At 35.5% G+C, this 22,339-nt stretch overlaps 1 protein-coding gene across 1 annotated transcript in view; it reads left to right on the forward strand.

Moving 5' to 3' along the window:
* The first annotated feature begins 7,442 nt into the window (after window positions 1-7,442).
* CYLC2 (cylicin 2) overlaps window positions 7,443-22,339 on the forward strand; it is a 35,883-nt gene continuing 20,986 nt past the window's right edge. Inside the window, exons 1-3 of the mRNA XM_019965732.2 lie at window positions 7,443-7,504; window positions 20,715-20,755; window positions 22,064-22,185. Of these exons, the coding sequence (XP_019821291.2) occupies window positions 7,488-7,504; window positions 20,715-20,755; window positions 22,064-22,185 (180 nt within the window). The 5' untranslated portion in view covers window positions 7,443-7,487. The remainder of the gene's footprint in view (window positions 7,505-20,714; window positions 20,756-22,063; window positions 22,186-22,339) is intronic.

A 22,339-nucleotide genomic window follows, 5' to 3' on the forward strand; every position in this document is an offset into this window, starting at 1 on the left:
TGCTGTGTGTAAGTCCTTCAGATAACTTCCATACAAGTTAGAACAAATAATTTTGCCAATAGGTATGCTCGATTCCTTCCTATTAAAGCAGGTTTCATCCCTCCTCCCATAAAATTCTTACACTTACGATTCATCCATTTGAGTTTCCTGTCTTCATGCAGATATTTATTTTCTGTCCCTTAGTATGGCCTATCTCCTAACTTCTTTGTAGCTTTTATTTATTTTTTTAAATTTTATTTTATTTTTAAACTTTACATAATTGAATTAGTTTTGCCAAATATCAAAATAGCTTTTAAAACCTAATCCTTGGAATGCAGTCCCAAGATGGCAGAGAAATAGGGAGAGGAGACCAGTTTCTCCCCCAGAATTCATCAAAAGGTCATTTGAATGCTGAGCAACTTCCACAAAACAGCTTCTGAACGCTGGCGGAGGACACCAGACACCCAGAAAGGCAGTCCATTCTCTCCAAAAGGAGGTAGGACAAAATATAAAAGACAAAAGAGAGACAAAAGAGTTAGGGATGAAACCCATCCTGGGGAGGGATTTGTGAAAGAGAAGTTTCCAAACAGTAGGAAACCCTCTCACAGGCGAGTCTGTGGGGAGTTTTGGACTCTCAGAGGACAACATAACGGAAACAAAACAAAACACATACACAGAATAAGCACGCCTAACTGCAACTGCCAGCAGAGAAGAAGCCCAGATGCTCATGTCTGCCACCAGCAAGAAGGGGCTGAACAGGGAGGCACAGGCTGCATAATCATTGCTTAGGGAAAGGACTGGGCCTGAATGCCATGAGGACAATCTGAGGGAGCTAACATGAGACAACAACCCAAACTGTGGGATCACCAAAGGGGAAAAAAAAAAGAGAGAGAGAGAGAGAGAATGCTCCCATGAAAGGCTCTAATGCACAGCCTGGTCCGTGCACAGAACACAGGATTGAGCAAATACCAAAGGAGAGCTAGCTGGCTGCTACAGGCCCCTCCCCTCCACCGGAGGTAGAGAGGCAGGCTTGCAATAGCCAGAGCTGGAAGGCAAGAGGCTGGCTGCGATCTTGGCCCCAGAGACTGCATCTTCCACCAAACTGTTAGCAGACTCCCAATTGCTAACCACATTTTCCTGTGATCCTGGACGGTTGACATCTGCCAGGAGGGTCACAGCCTGAGATCAGCTCCCCAGAGGAGACACACGGTGCAACAGCGCACTTGAGAAATCTGGGAAATTTTCACATCTGGGAAACTGAGCAGCTGGGATTTTTTAAAATACCGTATTCACAGTACAATGTTTTGACATTTATTAGTACAAAAGATACTTGGATTTGATATGTATTTACACTCGGAGAATAATCCTCAAACAAATAAAACAAATATAGAAAAAAACTAGTGGTTACCAGTGGGGAGTATAAGAGGGGATCCACAGGGTTGGAGGAGTGGGAGGTTCAAACTCTGGAATGTATAAGCTAAAGGGATATATCATACAGCATGGGAAAGTAGCCAATATTTTGTAGTGAGGTTCTCCTTGAAAAACTGTATAACTTTTTTTTTTATTAAAAAAAAGACAATGTTACTTGTCATTACTGATATATCTTTACATAAATTAAAAAATATGTATTTTTTTTCTTTCCTCCATCTGTCTCTTGTAGTTGGGAGGACTTAAAGGACTCAGAGTCCTTTTTAATATGTTGTCTTGGTTGTTGATAGCTTTTCTTCCAAGGAGTAAGCGTCTTTTAGTTTCATGGCTGCAGTCACCATCTGCAGTGATTTTGGAGCCCCCCAAAATAAAGTCTGACATTGTTTCCACTGTTTCCACATCTATTTCCCAAGAAGTAATGGGACCAGATGCCATGGTCTTCGTTTTCTGAATGTTCAGCTTTAAGCCAACTTTTTCACTCTCCTCTTTCAGTTCCATCAAGAGGCTCTTCAGTTCCTCTTCACTTTCTGCCATAAAGGTGGTGCATATCTGAGGTTATTGATATTTCTCCCAGAAATCTTGATTCCAGTTTGTGCTTCTTCCAGCCCAGCATTTCTCATGATGTACTCTGCATATAAGTTTAATAAGCAGGGAGACAATATACAACCTTGATGTACTCCTTTTCCTATTTGGAATCAGTCTCTTGTTCCATGTCTAGTTCTAACTGTTGCTTCCTGACTTGCATATAGGTTTCTCAAGAGGCAGGTCAGGTGGTCCAGGATTCCCATCTGTTGAAGAATTTTCCACAGTTTATTGTGACCCACACAGTCAAAGGCTTTGGCATAGTCAGTAAAGCAGAAATAGATGTTTTCCTGGAACTCTCTTGCTTTTTCAATGATCCAGCGGATGTTGGCAATTTGATCTCTGATTCCTCTACCTTTTCTAAAACCAGCTTGAACATGTGGAAGTTCACAGTTCACATATTGCTGAAGCCTGGCTTGGAGAATTTTGAGCATTACTTTACTAGCGTGTGAGATGAGAGCAACTGTGAGAATAACTGATGATAAAGTTTCCCGACTGACTGCAGTCAAGGCATCCTCACCAGTTGCTGGTGCCCAGGAGTTGGGTGGTCTGTACTGTGACCCAGAAAAAAAAAAAAAAGAAAGAAAGAAAAGATATTCATTACCCAGATAACCACAATGGCGTGGTCACTCACCTAGAACCAGACATCCTGGAATGTGAAGTCAAGTGGGCCTTAGGAAGCATCACTGTGAGTAAGGCTAGTGGAGGTGGTAGAATTCCAGTTGAGCTATTTCAAATCCTAGAAGATCCTGTGAAAGTGCCACACTCAATACGCCGGCAAATTTGGAAGACTCTGCAGTGGCCATAGGACTGGAAAAAGGCAATTTTCATTCACATCACAAGAACAGCATTGCCAAAGAGTGTTCAAATCACTGTACAATTGCACTCATCCCACATGCTAGCAATGTAATACTCAATATTCTCTGAGCCAGGCTTCAACAGTATGTGGACCATGAACTTTCAGATGTTCAAGCTGGATTTAGAAAAGGCAGAGGAACCAGAGATCAAAGTGCCAACATCCTTTGGGTCATTGAAAAAGTGAGAGAGTTCCAGAAAAAAAGAAAATCTGCTTTATTGACTATGCCAAAGCCTTTGATTGTGTGGATTACAACAAACTGTGGAAAATTCTTAAAGTTATAGGAGTACCAGACCACATGACTTGCCTCCTGAGAAATCTGTATGCAGGTCAAGAAGCAACAGTTAGAACTAGGCATGGAACATCAGACTGGAATCCAAATTGGGAAAAGAGTATGTCAAGGCTGTATATTGTCACCCTGTTTATTTAACTTATATGCAGAGTACATCATATGAAATGCCAGGCTGGATGAAGAACAAACTGGAATCAGGATTGCCAAGAGAAATATCAATAACCTCCGATATACAGAAGACACCACCGTTATGGCAGAAAGTGAAGAAGAACTCCAGAGCCTCTTGATGAAAGTGAAAGAGGAGACTGAAAAAGTTGGCTTAAAACTCAACATTCAGAAAACTAGGATCATGGCATCCGGTCCCATCACTTCATGGCAAATAGATGGGGAAACAGTGGAAATAGCGACAAATGTTATTTCCTTGGTCTCCAGAATCACTGCAGATGGTGATTGCAGCCATGAAATCTTTAAGAAAAGGTATGAACAACCAGGACAGCATATTAAAAAGCAGAGACATTACTTTGCCAATAGAGACATTACTTTGCCTTTTCTGGCAAAGGTGTGGTGGCATCTTTGCCAACAAAGGTCCATCTAGTCAAGGCTATGGTTTTTCCAGTGGTCATATATGGATGTGAGAGTTGGTTTGTGAAGAAAGCTGAGCACCGAAGAATTGATGCTTTTGAACTGTGGTGTTGGAGAAGACTCTTGAGAGTCCCTTGGACTGCAACGAGATCCAACCAGTCCATTCTGAAGGAGATCAGCCCCGGGATTTCTTTGGAAGGAATGATGCTAAAGCTGAAACTCCAGTACTTTGGCCACCTCATGCAAAGAGCTGACTCATTTGAAAAGACTCTGATGCTGGGAGGGATTGGTGGTAGGAGAAGAAGGGGACGACAGAGGATGAGATGGCTGGATGGCATCACTGACTTGATGGACGTGAGTCTGAGTGAACTCTGGGAGTTGGTGATGGACAGGGAGGCCTGGCGTGCTGCGATTCATGGGGTCGCAAAGAGTCGGACACGACTGAGCGACTGAACTGAACTGAGGTTGGTCATAGCTTTTCTTCCAAGGAGAAACCATCCTTTAATTTCATGGCTGCAGTCACCATCTGCAGTCATTTTGGAGCCCCAAAAAATAAAGTCTCTCACTGTTTCCATTATTTCCCATCTATTTGAAAAGAAGTGATTGGACCAGATGCCATGATCTTAGTTTTATGAATGTTGAGCTTTAAGCCAACAGGGAGGCCTGGTGTGCTGCAATTCATGGGGTCACAGAGTCGGACACGACTGAGCGACTGAACTGAACTGAACTGAATGAAAACTTCAGATACTGGTACAATTACAAGGTCACTTTTTATAACAAACATAAATGCTATTATACAAAATCACTTTGAATTCACTTGGTAATTTTATTTTTACATTTGTGTGCCATTGTTTAGTGTCTGAAATCTTTTTTGCAACACAGAGGGAAATCACCAAATTTCCCATCTATCACCATAGTCCCATCTATGGATGGATAGATAGATATACAAATCATACATATATACATCTTTACAGGCATATACACATAAATAGGTGAATCACTGAAACCATCACAAGCTTGAAGAACCTATTTTATCTCAGAACCACTTTTATGTATTAGTATCTATATATCTATATATACATATTTTATGGGGAAAACTATGTGCCATATTTTCAATTAGTAACATTTTGCAAAATCTTATAAAATAACTTAATATCCAGGACCAGCTATCCTTACCTTTTTAATGTGTTATTTAAGAAATAATTAATATAAAAATTATAGCCTACAAAATACTTACTGTGGGCTTAGAAATTCATACTTTTCTTACTAAATAAGCACTTTGCAGGAAAACATCAGCATTAATAGTGTTGAATTAGAGGATAGTAAAGCAATATATCTGGAGAAGGCAATGGCACCCCACTCCAGTACTCTTGCCTGGAAAATCTCATGGATGGAGGAGCCTGGTAGGCTGCAGTCCATGGGGTCGCGAAGAGTTGGACACAACTGAGGGACTTCACTTTCACTTTTCACTTTCATGCGTTGGAGAAGGAAATGGCAACCCACTCCAGTGTTCTTGCCTGGAGAATCCCAGGGATGGGGGAGCCTAGTGGGCTGCCATCTATGGGGTCACACAGAGTTGGACATGACTGAAGTGACTTAGCAGCAGTAGCAGCAGCAGAAAAGCAATATATCAAAGTCAGACATGACTTTGTGACTCAACAACAAAGTCCAGCTGGTGTGTGGTGGCACCTCACTGTAGTTTTGATTTGCATTTCTGTAGTTATTAGCAATGATGATTTTTTTTTTTTTTCATGTGGCTATTAGCTAGCTGCATGTCTTCTTTGGATAAAAGTCTATTTAGGTCTTTTTTCCATTTTTCAACAGAGTCATTTATTTTTGTTGTTGTTGTTATTAAATTGTAGGAGCTGTGCTATATTTTGAAAATTAAGCACTTAGCAGTCACATCATTTGCAAATATACTCTCCCAGTTCATAGGCTGTCATTTTGTTTTGTTTATGGTTTGCTTTACTATGAAAAAATCTTCTAAATTTAATTAGGTTTCATTTGTTTATTTTTGCTTTTATTTCTATTACTTTGGAAGACTGATCTAAGAAAACACTGGTACAATTTACGCCAGAGAATGTTTTGCCTATGTTCTCTTATAGGAGTTTTCATGTCTCGTGTTTTAGTCTTTAAGATATTTTGAGTTTATTTTTGTGTATGGCTTGAGGGTCTGATGCTGAAGGTAATGAGGAGTTAAGGGGGACCCTCCTATTCTGGTGGAGGTATTTAAATTGGTGCAGTCACTATGGAAAAAAATATGGAGTTTCTTAAAAAAATTAAAAATGGAGTTACCATATGGTCTAGCAATTCCATTCTTGAGCTTATATCCAGAAAAAACTATAATTCAAAAACATACATGCATCTTTATGTTCATAGCAACACTATTTACCATAGCCATAGCCAGGGCATAGAAGCAACCTAAATGTCCATCAACAGATAATGGATAAAGAAGTCACACACACACACACACACACTGGAACATAACTTAGCCATAAAAGAATAAAATAATGCCATTTGCAGTAACATGGATGAATCTAGAGCTTATCATACTTATCAAAGTGAGTCAGAAAGAGAAAGACAAATACTATATGATATCACTTATATATGGAATCTAAAATATACCAGAAATGAACATATCTATGAAACATAAACAGAATCACAGACTTGGAGAACAGACTTGTCATCACCAAGGGAGTGGGGAGTTGGGTAGGGAAGGATTGGGAGTTTGGGATTAGCAGATGCAAATTATTACGTATATGGAGAATAAAACAGTAAGGTCCTAACTGTATAGCACTAGGAAACTGTATCCAATATCCTGTGATAATCCATAATGCAAAAGAATGTGAACTACTTTCTTGTAGAGCAGAAATCAAAACAATTTTATTATTGATTCAAAAATTATATATATGTATATAATTTTGGGGGAAAGAAAGTCAGCTGAAATTCCCTGAGGAGCTAAATAATGGCAACTTATGCAAATACTATTCTGTATAGTATTTTTATTCATATATATTAGTTGGATGGACTGGTAGGTAGAATTAAAATTTTCTAACTCAGCTCTATCTATAAGTTGATAATATTAATAAGCACCTAGACTTCTTTAAGGCTTCCCTGGTGGCTCAGACAGTAAAGAAGCTGCCTGCGAGGTGAAAGACCTGGGTTAGATCCCTGGGTTGGGAAGATCCCTTAGAGGAGGGCACAGCAACCCACTCCAGTATTCTTGCCTGGAGAATCTGCATGGACAGAGGAGCCTTATGAACTGTGGTCCATAGGGTCACAAAGAGTCTGACATGACTGAGCAACTAAGCATAAGCGCAAGTCTTTAAAAACTTGTATCCGTGAGCAACCAATAAGGTTACAAAAGTAAAAGGCAATGTAAGGTTATGCAAAGGATTTAACAAAAGACACATGAATGTCAGGGAAGTTAGGATTACAACCAAGCTTAACAGATAGATGTTTAGATTCATACTTCTGTCATGTCATCCAATAAATTAAGCCTATATGAAAAACTACAACAATTTTTATTAAGATGTAAATCAATGGGTTATTTTAAAACCATTTAGTCAGTAAATGTTTATGAAAGTAAACACCAATATTAGACTGAGTAGTAGAAAACATAAAACACAAGTAGAAGTGGCTCCTTTTGTTTTTTGTTTTTTTTTTTCCTTTAACTCTCAGGGTTCTTGGCTCTTTATGATGTCACCACTTAGCATCACTAATTTGAACTCACAATGCTTAAGTCCTGGAAAATCATAGGTGGGGGAAATGTCTGTACCAAGATTGTAAGTCCTCTTGTCAAATTTTATCTTTTAAAATAACTGAAATGCTCTAGTTAGCTTTACATTTATTCTCTTCAGTGTAAAGAGATGTTTGCTATATTATTTTATTCCAGTGACAGAGAGCATGTGTTTAGTAGACACTTCTGTTCTCAAGCAGCATCATAAGTCATTTTGATCCAAGACTTAACTAGTTCATTCACTTAAGTAAAAAATATATATATGACAATGGATAATTCTTTTTCAATGTGATTCTTCATTTTTTAGTATATTGTATTTTGGATCATATAAAATGAAAGAATACATGATTGATATTCAGAGAACTATCATCTCCTTAGAGGCCATTTGGAAATTTATGGGAACATATTCTTTGTCACAGTGACTAAGGAATGTTACTGAAATTTAGGGGACATAGGTCAAGGGTGCGAAAACTTTGGCAGTAAGTGGCACAGCCCAACATAAAGAACAATTAAACACTAAATGTATCTCCTTGAGAAATACTGAGTATGCAAAAGTACTTTGCAATTAGAAGCAGATTATCCAGACCTAGGATGATAATAGCATGCTTATCCTTAAATTATCTTGTGTTAAAATGAGCTAGAAAAATAAAACTTTTCAATTATTTAAAGCTTTTTTTTTTTTTTTTTTTTACTGTGAAGACATGGAACAAAGGCAAAGGCATGTAACTCTGAAATATAAAGGAGAGTGTAATTGGGTTTTCTTTGGACACTACTGTTAAAGGAAAGATAAAACACAAATCTTGAAAATAAAACAGGCTTCCCTGTGCCTACCTCTTTATAATACAATCACTACTTTAAAGGAAAATCTTTGGCAAAATGTTTATAATTGTCATGATTGCTTTTTAGATGTTGGGTGACTTGCTGACTATTTCACAGTAATCTCTGCTCAGGCATACACCATGACAGAACAACATTATATTGTAATTTCTTTAAAATGTTTCAGTGCAATAAAATACTGATGTTATTATTATCATGAGCATTGTGTAGCTTTCAAAGAATTTCACCATAATGGTTAAAAATTTTATTTTTGGTTTTAGGAATATTTTTATAATGTTGGTTTCTACTGTAACCCCAAAACACTTGTGCTATTATAGAATAAAAGTGTGGTTGAATTCATAATCAAATAGCTTCATTTTTGGCCAATGACATACAAAAATCCTTAATAAAATTATCATATACCTTGTGTCTCAAGTGGCAAGTTCTCATTCTCATTTTGAAATGCAGAAAATAAATTTCTACTTTGTCATTCCTCTGAATTTGTCTGGCAATGATAGGAACTTAATATTAGGCTTACATTTCTATTCCATGACTACCAACTTTGTCCCTGATAAATAAAATTCTCCTCATCGAGCTCACTATGCCTTCCTCCCATTCATTCTTCTTTAGTATCTTTATTCATCCGAACCTGAAGAGTTTTACCTCATCTTGCTTTCGCCTCTAATTCAGGTTGTGTCAGTCAACTCTACCCTTCCATTACTAATTTTAAGTCTGTATAGGACATCTGAAGGAAGTGGAGAGGTTTTCCCCAAAATTTGGCATTACATATGGTATCTAAAAATGTGAACTTCAAAAAACTTCTAGCCTTAGCTTCCACATCTCATATCCATTGTGCATTTTATCTCTCTCTTCCTTACATTGCATTAATAAGTTCTTTCTTACTCTCTTGGCCTAGAGATTCACCTTGATATATAGAACAGGGTTTACCAACCTTGGTACAGTTGACATTTTAGGAGGGATAACTCTTTTCTTGGAGTTGAAGATGGGGTAGGGGGTGCAGGGAGGAATGGGAGTCCTGTGTATTGTAAGATGTGCAGCAGTATTCTTACCCACTAGTTGTCAGTATCAGCAAGTGTGTGTGTGTGTGTGTGTGTGTGTGTGCGCGTGTGCGCGAGCACTAAGAGCCATCCGTCACCAAGAAAGTCCCATGTGGCTCTTGACATTTGCCTTTATTTAGAGACACCTCTGCAAATACAAGATTGACTCAGGCCCCTGCCAATCCCGGGAAAACTTTTTGCTAAGTCTTTTGTGCCCTTGTTTACTATGCAATTGATACAGAACTCCAAAATCCAACACCTGTTGACTGGATACATTGGGATATTCTCACATAAAGGCTGTCTATGGGCATTTCAAATGGAACTGCAGGCACCAAGATATGGAAGCAATGTAAATATCCATCAACAGATGAATGGATAAAGATGATATATATGCCACATCTCTGTCACATCTGATTTTTTGTGACCCAATGGACTATAGCCTGCCAGGCTCCTCTGTCCATGAAATTTTCTAGGCAAGAATACTGGAGTGGGTTGCTATTTCCTACTCCAAGGGATCTTCCTGATCCAGAGATCAAACCTGTGTCACTTGTGTCGCCTCAATTGGCAGGCAGATTCTTTACCACTGTGGTGGTACTCGGTAAGCCACTATATATATGTACATATTATTATACATAAGGAGAAGGAAATGGTGAAGAACTCCAGTGTTCTTGCCTGGAGAATCCCACAGACAGGGGAGCCTGGTGGATTATAGTCCATGGGCTGCAAAGAGTCAGACACAACTGAACACATGTCTGACTTGTGCTCATTTATATATTTATGTATATACACACATATATGTATTTCATATATATATGAAATAGAATATGGCTCAGCCATAAAAAAGAATGAAATTGTGCTACTCTAACAAAATAGATGGACTTGAAGAATGTTTTGTTAAGTAAAATAAGTTAAAGAAAGGAAAATACTGCATGATATCACACATAGAACCTAAAAAAAATAAAACAAACTAGTGAATATAACAAACAAGAAACAGACTCAGAAATACAGAAGATAAACCTGTGGCTACCAGTGGGGACGGGGAAGTGAGGAGGGGCAATAAAGAGGGAGGTAATAAGAGTTGCACAAACTAGTATAAATAAGCTACAATGATATATTGTAAAATATAGTGAATATAGCCAATATTTTATAATAAGTGTAAATGGAAATGGAATATAACCTTTAAAATTGTACATCTACTATAACATAAAAAGACTTCAACAAAATGAAATTGGAGGCAATATCACATTATTGAGAGTCCTTACCCCATGAATTTATTATTCATTTTTATAATTATTTCCAAACAGAGATACTATTAAAGGAAAAAGTAAAAGCAGGTGTATTTTGTTCTTATATTAAGTTTCCAGACCAAAACTAAATCCTACAAACTTGGTTCAATGTGTAATCCTTTAATAAAGTACAATTTACAGTGGTAATATAGAAACAGATTTTTCTCTTAACATATGATCTCCTCATGTCTCCTAGTTTGGGATCTCAACCTTTTATTCAGGAAAATCTAAAGCTAGCTTCCCTTTGTTAAGTCCTGAACATATTATATTCCCTAATGCTGACAATGTCTATCTTCTTCACATAAAAAAGCTCACAGATACTCAAACTTTTTTCTAACAATTAGATATGTGGATTGGAAGTAAAGATCGATTTGTGACTTCTGTGTTCCATTTAATCTTAGTTAAGATGAAGTATTAGTTACGCTGTATGTATGTATAATACATCGTGTGTGTGTGTGTGTGTGTGTGTGTGTGTGAGTGAGTGAGCGTGCGTACACGTGCACTAAGTTGCTTCAGTTGTATCCAACTCTTTGTGACCCTATGGAGGACTCTACCAGGCTTCTCTGTCCATGGGGATTCTCCAGGCAAGAATACTGGAGTGGGTTGCCATACTCTCTTCCTCCAGGAGATTTTCCCTACCCTGAGATGAAACTTGCATCTCCCGCATTATAGGTGGATTGTTTACTATCCGAGCCTCCAGGGAAGCCCAAAGATCTTAATATATATATATATCTTCAAAGACCTTAATTCAAACACTAATCGTATCACAAAATAACAGTCTTTCGACTTAAATATCATGTTTCATCTTTTTAAAGTAATTAAATTAGACCATTTCCAAACTTTTGAGGGACTTCTTTAATGAAGGATAGAAATAAATTTATAGTCACATAAAAATGGTTTTTAAATAAAACCTATTAAAACATATACTGGCAGTTTGTGGTTTTTTTTGTTTTCTGTTTTTTTCCATAAGAAACTTCAAAAATTAAATCTGAATACATCCTGGTCTAAACAAGTTTCTTGACTGTTACAGAGAGGCAAGGAGAGAGATTTGATTACTAGCAGAACCAGACTTAGGGGGACTATCGAGTCCTAAAATAGTAAATTGATTTAACTGCTTATGATGTGTGTAAATTTACATAGTGAGTGAGAACTATGATATTTGGATCATTGCTATTTTGGGGTCCTATAAATTCTCTTCAGTAAAAACAAAATTAAATGCATTGAATTGTCGTTAACCCTAACCTAGCCAACCTTAAGAAACAGGAATTTCAACCATATCATTAAGTTACATTTTGCCAGTTTATACTCAGTCCATTCCTCCCCTCTTCATAAATGGCTGCTAAGTTACCATTGAAAATCTTTCCTATTCCTGAAAATCATACAAATTAAATCATAACATATATACGCTGTAATTTTTGGCTTCTGGAATTTTTTTTTTCTTTCAGTATAGCACTTTTTTGAATCATCCATGTTGCATACACTAGTAATTCATTCCTCTTCATTGCTGAGTAGTATTCCATTACATGGATACACTGTATTTAGTTTACCCATTCCCCAAATGATTGCTTTAGTTTTTGATTATTATGGGGTACTTCAGTTTTGGGTTCTTACAAATAAAGCTGCTATAAATATTTTCCCCAAGTTTTTGGTAGAATTCTCTTGGGTAAGCTACTAATGAAAATATTGAACCATAAAACATGTGTATGCTTAATTTTATTTTAAAATATCAAATTACATTCAAAATTGATAGTACTATTTGCATATCCATCATTGATGATGAACATGTCAGATGCTCTATATTGTATTGTAGCTGATGACTGGTGTCATTAATCCTTAAAACTTTAGGTATTCTAGTGGGTTTAAATGGTTCTTTTATTTTTAATCAGAGAAAAGGGTTCTTTTATTTCTAATCAGAGAAATATATATTTTTACATGTATAATTTTTTCCTTTTCATCTTTCATTTCCCAGAGGATTTATTTATTTATTTTTTTGTTTCTTTACATAGGTCCATATATTTCAATAAAATTATTTTAAAAGAATTTATTACAAGTTATATTCTATTGTTTCTTTAAATGTAAATTCTTTTATAATTATAAATATATAATTAATTTATATAATTAGAACTTATATGATCTTATTACATTCACTAAATATCTCTAAATAATTATTTTTTAGCTGTCATTCAATATAGTATTTACTCAATCATGCGCTCTGTGAATAAAGACCATTTTGCTTCCTGTCCAGTCTTAATGTTTTTAGTGCCTTATAGAACAAAACAGGGTCTAGGTTAAAATGCAGGAATGAAGTGAATATCCATAACTTGTTTACAGATTTTAGAGGAAAGACAGTCAATATTCCACCATTAATTAAATTTTAATAGTAAGTACTGTCTAGACTCATTTATCAATTTGAGGAAGATGTGTTCTATTTTTTGTTTTCTCAGACTCTTTAATCATGAATGAATGTTACTTTTTTTCAAAACTTCTAAATATTTTGAGATGATCAAGATGATTTTCTTATATTTTTTGAGGTAATTACACTGATTAATTCATATACCTTAAACTAACATATTTACATTCCAGAGAGTAAACCTCAATGATCATGATGTATTAGACTTTATGTATATTACATATTGTTCAGCAAGAATAAGAAATCGTTAAGGAATTTTGTCTGTAATAATGCATAGTATTAGTCTGTAATATACATTTCTAGTAATGTTCTTGAGACATTTTGATGACTGTTCTTTATATCAGTCTCAAGAATGGGTATAAACCTCTGCTCCTTCTTGTTTCTGAAAAAATTGTGTAGAGTTAGTATTTTTTCCTTAAGTTTTAAATTTGATTTATCAATAAAATGCTATGAGCCTGGGCTTTGCTTTCTGGGAAGCTTTAAGATAATAGATGAAATTTATTTAATAGTTATTGGACTATTCACTGTTTTATTTTTTCATTGAGTGTTAGTACTGGTAAACAATCCTGGAGAAGGGAACCCACTCCAGTATCCTTGCCTGGAAAATTTTATGGATAGAGGAGCCTGGTGGGCTATAGTCCATGGGGTTGCAAAGTGTTGGACACGGCTGAGAGACTAACACACTTATTGGTAAATAAACAAATTTTACAAGGAGCTCATCTATTTCACTTAAGTTGTTCAATTTACTGTAGTAAAATTATTACTGATATACCTTATTATTCTTTAAAATATATATAATTATAAAACCTTCATCTGTCCTGATACTGGTAATCTGTGTATTCTCTTTTTCTAATCAATCTTCTTAAAAGTCAATATATTTATTTTAATAACCTTTTCAAAAAGCAAACATTGGATTTTTATATTTGCTCTAATTTTTTAAAATTATCATTTTATATTGGAATAAAGCTGATTTGCAGGTTTCGGGGATACAACAAAGTAACTCAGTTATACATATACATGGACCAACTCTTTTTCAAATACATTTCCCATTGAGGTTATTTCAGAATATTGATCAAGGTTTCTTGTACTATAGTGTAGGTTCCTGTTTGTTATCTACTTTTAAATACAGTAGTATGTATATGGCAACCCAGGAACCCAATTTATTCATCCCCCTACTAAAGTTTGTTTTTAAGTCTGTGAGTTCCTTTCTGCTTTGTAAATAAGTTCATTTGTATCTTTTTATTAAGATTCCACATATAAGTGATTATGATGTTTATCATTATCTAACATACTTAATATGACAATTTCCAGGTCCATCCATGTTGTTAACAAATGGCATTATTTCATTCTTTTTAATGACTAATATTCCATTGTATATGTGTACCATATCTTTTTTATCCATTCCTTCATCAATTGACATATAGGCTGCTTCCATGTCTTGCTTATTGTAAACAATGCTGCAATAAACAATGGGGTGCATGTACACTTCGAAACCATGTTTTCCTTCAGATATATGCCCAGGAGTGGGATTGTTGAATCATATGATAGCTTTATTTTTAGTTTGTTTCAGGAACCTTTATACTGTTCTCCATACTGGCTATACCAATTAACATTTCCACCAACAGTGTAGGTGGGTTCCCTTTTTGCCACATTCTCTCCAGCATTTATTGTTTGTAGACTTTTTGATGATGGCCATTCTGACTGCTATGAGGTGATCTCATTGTAGTTATCACTTGCATTTCTCTAATAATTAGTGAAGGTGAGCATCTTTCCACGTGTCTTTTGGACATCTCTATGTCTTCTTTAGAGAAATGTCTATTTAGGTCTTCTGCTCACTTTTAGATTGGGTTATTCATTCTTTTGGCATTGAGCTGAGTGTGCTGTTTGTAAATTTTGGAGATTAATCGCTTCTTGGATGCATTGTTTGCAAATATTTTCTCCCATTCTGTAGATTTTATTTTCTTTTTGTTTATGGTTTCTTTTGCTGTGAAAAATATTTGAGCATAATTAGGTGACATTTGTTTATTTTTATTTACATTATTCTAGGAGATGGACCAAAAATATATTGCTGCAATTTATGTCAAAAAGCATTGTAATATACTGTGGACTTCTAAGAGTTTTCTTCTAAGAGTTTTATAGTATCCAGTCTCAGATTTAGGTCTTTAATCCATTCTGAGTTTGTTCATGTGTATGGTGTGACCAGATGTTTTAATTTCATTTTTTTACATGTAGCAGTCCAGTTCTCCCAGAATCATTTATTGAAAAGACTGTGTCTTCTCCATTGCATATTCTTGATTCTTCATCACAGATTAGAGGAAATGCTTTCGAGCTTTTCAACATTGAGTATGATGTTAATTGTAGTTCTGAAATATGTAGCCTTTATTATGTTGAGGCATGTGCCCTCATTGCCCACTTTCTGGAGAGTTTTTATCATAAATGCTTGTTGAATTTGGTCAAAAGCTTTTTATCATCTATTGAGATGATCATATGGTTTTTAGTCTTCAATGTGTTATTGTGGTGTAACATACTAATTGATTTGTGGATATAGAAAACTGCTTGTATTCTCGGGATAAATCCTACTTAATAAGGGGTGTATGTCCTTTTAGCAGAGACTTTACTTTGCCAACAAAGGTCCATCTAGTCAAGTCTATGGTTGATCCAGTGGTCATGTATGGATGTGAGAGTTGGACTGTGAAGAAAGCTGAACGCCAAAGAATTGATGCTTTTGAACTGTGGTGTTGGAGAAGACTCTTGAGAGTCCCTTGGATTGCAAGGAGATCCAATCAATCTATTCTAAAGGAGATCAGCCCTGGGTGTTCTTTGGAAGGAATGATGCTAAAGCTGAAACTCCAGTACTTTGGCCACCTCATGAGAAGAGTTGACTCATTGGAAAAGACTCTGATGCTGGGAGGGATTGGGGGCAGGAAGAGAAGGGGACGACAGAGGATGAGATGGCTGGATGGCATCACTGACTCGATGGAAGTGAGTTTGAGTGAACTCCAGGAGTTGGTGATGGACAGGGAGGCCTGGCGTGCTGCAGTTCATGGGGTCACAAAGAGTCGGACATGACTGAGCGACTGAACTGAACTGAACTGATGATCCTTTAATGTACTGAAGGGATTTCATTTGCTAGTATTTTGTTGAGAATTTTTGCATCTATATTCATCAATTTATTGGCCTGTAATTTTCTATTTTTTGTAGTGTCTTTGGTTTTGGCATCATGGTGATGGTGGCCTCATTGAATGAACTTTGGAATGTTCCTTCCTCTGTATTTTTTTTTTTTTTGAATAGTTTCAGAAGGATGGTTTCCCTGGTGACTCAGTGGCAAAGAATCCACCTGCCAATGCAGGTGATATGGGTTCAATCCCTGGGTCAGAAAGATCCCCTGAAGAAGGAAATGACAACCCACCAACTGTACTCTAAATATTTGAGAGACTTGGCCTGTGAAACCATCTGGTCCTGGACTTTTGTTTGCTGGGAATTTATAAATCACAGTTTCAAATTCAGTACTTGTGATTGGTCTGTTCATATTTTCTATTTCTTCCTAGTTCAGTCTTGGGAGATTGTAATTGTCTAAGAATTTGTCCATTTCTTCTAGTTTGTCCATTTTATTGGTATATAATGCCATCAGTAGTCTATTATGATATTTTGTATTTCTTTAATGTCAGCTCTAACTTCTTTTTCATTTGCTATTTTATTGATTTGGGTCCTCTTCCTTTTTCTCTTGATGAGTCTCACTAACAGTTTATCAATTTTGTTTATTTTTTCAAAGAACCAGCTTTTAGATTCATTAATGTTTTCTATTGTATTTTCATCTATATTTCGTTTATTTATCCTGTTATCTTTATGACTTTTGTCCTACTAATTTTGGGTTTAGTTACTTCTTTAGTTACTTTAGGGTAAGATTGGGTTGTTTATTAGAGATTTTTCTTGTTGCCTCAGGTAAGATTGTATTGTTATAAACTTTCCTCTGAGAACTGCTTTTGCTCTGTCTCATAGGTTTTGAACTGTGATGCTCTCATTGTCATTTGTCTCTAGGTATTTTTTAATTTTCTCTTTGATTTCTTCAATGATCAACTGATTGTTTAGTAGCAGTTTTTTTTTTAGTCTCTACATGTTTATGTTTTTTAGGCTTTTTAAAAAAATTGATTACTAATGTCATAGACTTGTGGTCAGAAATATGCTTGATTTCAACTTTCTTAAATTAATCAAGGCTCATTTTGACACCCAAAATATGATCAATCCTGAGGAATGTTCCATGTACATTGGGAAAAAAATGCATTCTTCTGCTTATGATGGAATGTTCTACAAATATCAATTAAGTTCCCCTGTAAGTATCAAGTAACTATGTGAACACTTTTTTCAAATCCTAAAAGTAAATTCTAAAAGTACAGGAGGCAGTGATCAAGTGCATCCCCAAGAAAAAGAAAGCAAAAATTCAAAATGGTTGTCTGAGGAGGCCTTACAAATAGCTAAGAAAAGAAGAGAAGCAAAAGGCAAAGGAGAAAAGCAAAAATACACCATCTGCATGCAGAGTTCCAAAGAATAGCAAGGAGAAATAAGAAAGCCTTCCTCAGTAATCAGTACAAAGAAATAGAGGAGAACAACAAAATGGGAAAGACTAGAGATCTCTTCAAAAATTAGACACATTAAGGGAACATTTCATGCAAAGATGGGCTCAATAAAAGACAGAAACGGTATGGACCTAACAGAAGCAGAAGATATTAAGCAGTGGCAAGAATACAAAGAAGAACTATACAAAAAATATCTTAATGACCCAGATAACAATGATGGTGTGATCACTCACCTAGAGCCAGACATCCTGGAGTGCAAAGTCAAGTGGGCTTTAGGAAGCATCACTATGAACAAAGTTAGTGGAAGTAATGGAATTCCAGCTGAGTTATTTCAAATCCTAATTTCAAATCCTGATGTGGTGAAAGTGCTGCACTCAATATGCCAGCAAATTTGGAAAACTCAGCAGTGGCCACAGGACTGGAAAATGTCAATTTTCATTCCAGTCCCAAATAAAGGCAATGCCAAGGACTGTTCAAACTACTGCACAATTGCATCCATCTCACATGCTAGCAAAGTAATGCTCAAAATTCTCCAAGCCAGACTTCAACAGTACATGAACCATGAACTTCCAGATGTTCAAGCTGGATTAGAAAAGACAGAGGAAGCACATATTAAATTGCCAACATCTGTTGGATTATAGAAAAAGCAAGATAATTTCAGAAAAACATCTATTTCTGCGTCATTGACTACACTAAAGCTTTTAACTGTGTGGATCACAGCAAACTGTGGGAAATTCTTCAAGAGACGGGAATACCAGACCACCTTATCTGCCTCATGTGAAAGCTGTATGCAGGTCAAGAAGCAACAGTTAGAACTTGACACTGAACAACAGGAATGGTTCCACATTGGGAAAGGAGTACATCAAGGCTGTATATTGTCACCCTGCTTATTTAACTTATATGCAGAGTACATCATGTGAAATTCTGGGCTGGAGGAAGCCCAAGCTGGTATCAAGATTGCTGGGAGAAATATCAATAACCTCAAATACACAGATGACATCACCCTTATGGCAGAAAGCAAAGAGGAACTAAAGAGCCTCTTGATGAAAGTGAAAGAAGAGAGTGAAAAATCTGGCTTAAAATTCAACATTCAAAAAACAAAGATCATGGCATCTAGTCCCATCATTTCATAGCAAGTAGATGGGGAAACAATGGAAACAGTAACAAACTTTTTTTTTCTTGTGCTCCAAAAATCTTCAGATGGTGACTGCAGCTATGAAATTAAAAGATACTTGTTCCTTGTCCTTAACCTGTTCCTTGTCCTGGTCCTTAAAAGACACCTATTTCCAACCTAGACAGCATATAAACAAGCAGAGACATTACTTTGCCAGCAAGGTCCGTCTAGCCAGTAGTCATGTATGGATGTGAGAGTTGTACCATAAAGAAGGCTGAGAGCTGAAGAATTGATTCTTTTGAATTGTATTGTTGGAAAAGATTTCAGAGTCCCTTGGAGTGCAAGGAGATCAATCCAGTCCATCCTAAAGGAAATCAGTCCTGAATATTCATTGGAAGGACTGATGCTGAAACTGAAGTTCCAATACTTTCGCCACCTGAGAGAAGATGTGACTCATTAGAAAAGACCTTGATGCTGGGAAAGACTGAAGGCAGGAAGATAAGTGGACAACAGGGGATGAGATGGTTAGATGGCATCACTGACTAAATGGACATGAGTTTAAGCAAGCTGGGAATTGGTGATGGAGAGAGAAGCCTGGCATGTTGGAGTCAATGGAGTCAAAAAGAGTTGGACACGACTGAGCAACAGAACTGACGAGTTCAAATCCTTGTTGTTCAAGGGTCAACTGTAATTTTGTTATTGGTTTTTAATTCAATTGCTTTATGATCAAAGAATATTCCTCAGAGATTACATACAATTTCATGGACCAGGCTTATGTACCACTTTAAAATCTCATATATAATAACGTGTTTTCTGTTTCAGAGCACTTACGGAAAAAAGTTTATAACCATGATTGAAAATAAAAAAAATTCACCAGTATATAAATGTACATTGGCGAGATCTAAGCCTAGAAATTTAGATATAGTAGGACAAGTAATTTTAATACACATCCCCAGTCAAGAAATACTAGGTCAGATAACTTAATAGTCAATACATCTTAAATTTTATTCAATTAATTCATTCAAATTTTTGTAGAGTGGCAAACATGTGCCAGGTTTTGTGCTGGGAACTAAAATTTTAATGAAGCTACCAAGATACTTTTTTTTTTTTTTTTACTATATTTTATTAGTATTATTTATGCAGTGTCAAAGAAGTAAAATGCTTTGTGGCCATGTGTGTTTTTAGGTGTATGCATGTGTGTGTTTGTGTGTGTGTGTGTGTTTGTGTGTGTGTGTAAAACTGAAACTCATGATCATCAGTGACTTTATTTTTGTAATATAATGGGCTAATGTATAAATATATTCTTTTAACAGATCTTATTATGTGCCTTAGTTAAAATAAGAATTAGATGTAAAATGTTTCTTTGTGAGCATAAACATGTGTTTATACTGCTAAGACAAACAGAAACTACTTTATAACACCAGTTTTATTTATCTTGAAAACATCAAAATCCATATCAATAATTGTGGTAACCACTGGCCAACACACACACACACACACACACACACACACACACACACACACGCATCTCATGGAAAAACATGTTTGCCATTTATTAATTTAGATTTGGTTAAATTCTGAGATTATTTTGAGGATCTGGCCTTACCTAGGCATAGTCTTTTTAAGACTATATCTTATAATTCTTACAATGTCTTACAGTTCAATTTTAAGAGTCTTTGGAACACAAAGTGGGGAAAATTTCACTCATGGTTTCACATTAAAAATAAATCATAAATGTCAATATTTAAGATATGTCAATTGCGTTTTTTCTGAAAAATCTTTACCCACCTTATTTTAATTATGTTGAAGTTTGTGCTAAAAACACGTATTTTACTGCTCTACATTTTTCTGTGTTGAAGTAATCTTACATAATAAACAGATCTAAGAATGCAAAATATTTCTCTAGCTTGCAGTGGCAAGTGTTTATGTGTAATAATGATCATTAAATAGAGTGATTTTATATAAATTGATTAAAACTTTTCCCTCTTATTTCAATAGCCAAAAAATAAACTTTGGAGCATATGATAATTACGTTCCAGGTAAGAAAGAGTTCATTTTAAAAAAATGTATAAGTAATTTTAGGGGTAAGTGATAAAACAACAGCTGTTAAGGAGCATTATTAAAAATCAACTTTTAATTTTTCAAGCACTTTTATGATGGGTTCAGTAAATACCTTCTAAAGATATTTTGTCTTTAATTCAAAGAAAATTAAGTAAATATGTTTAGCAACATAAAGAAGGACATATTTACATGTTAGAACTCAAAACAATCAGAAAATCTTACATGAGAGGCAGTGTAAAGAATGGATAAACAACTTCTCATCTGTGTCAGAAATGTCTTCTGCTACATTCCTGATACTTTGTACCAGACTTATAACTGACAAAGAATTCATTACTTGACAAGGCCAATCAATCTGATGTTGAAGTGTAAGTAAGTGTTAGTTGCTTAGTCATGCCTGACTCTTTGCAACCCCATGGACTGCAGCCCACCAGGCTCCTCTGTCCATGAGATTTTCCAGGCAAGGATACTGGAGTGGGTTGCCATTTCCTTCTTCTTCTCTTATATCAAGTAATCAATTTTAACTCATATATTGAACTTAAACACATCTTTCATTTTGCATATTTTCTCATTGATCCTGATTCCGTCTTTAGAATGACAAGTCTCATATATAGCATGTTTTGTACATATTTAAATTGAATGAACATATCTCTTTCACTGGTCTCACTGGTAACCTTAATGTTTTTAACTGTTTATATTAATAGTTTCTATGTAACTCAACCATCATAATCATAATTCTGTAGGTACTCCTTATCAATTTTCTTCATTAGTATATCACTTATAATACTGCACTTCTTGGGCATATAACATTTATTCTTGTAGCTTATAAAATGGTTAATAATTAAGAGAATCTTAGACTCAATCATATATTTACTGATTATTTTAAACAAGAAATGTGCTAAGGGCTTTGGAATTTACAGAAGTAGTTACAACATCTTCTGTTCTCCACAGAATTGTATTCCAACCAAAAGAGTATTAAAAAAAAAATCTAGAATGGAGAGATAGAAGGATTAAGAGGAAACAGTAAAACTGCTTCTTTCTATTTACATGACAGACTATATTAGTTTCACAGTGACTATATAGCTAACCATAAAGCTGGTCAAAATTTTAAAATGATCAAATTTAATTTCCTCATATTAATAATAAAAATTTTTAAATATTACCAAATGCATGAAACCATAATTTGAATCTTTTATTTATTCATTTACATATAATTACCTTACTGCCATTTTATACCTGGTAAAATTCTATTTACTCTGAGATGTATTCTTATTTTTTTTTTATTTCAGTCAGTGAATTAAGCAAAAAATCATGGAATCAGCAACATTTTGCCCTGGTATTTCCCAAACCACCAAGGCCAGGAAAAAGAAGGAGATCAAAACCTTCCCTACTACAAGAAAATACAAGTCCTGTGAGTATTGAAAAAGTTATATAATTTTACTCATAATAATCTTCAAATCATGAATATTTTGTATATGTTATAGATGAGTGCTGACCAATGGGATTTCCGTGATGATGGAAGTATTTTATACCTTTACATTCTAATTCCAGTATTGCTACTGAAC

This window comes from Bos indicus, chromosome 8 (assembly GCF_029378745.1).
Source record: "Bos indicus isolate NIAB-ARS_2022 breed Sahiwal x Tharparkar chromosome 8, NIAB-ARS_B.indTharparkar_mat_pri_1.0, whole genome shotgun sequence".
Lineage (NCBI taxonomy): Eukaryota > Metazoa > Chordata > Mammalia > Artiodactyla > Bovidae > Bos > Bos indicus.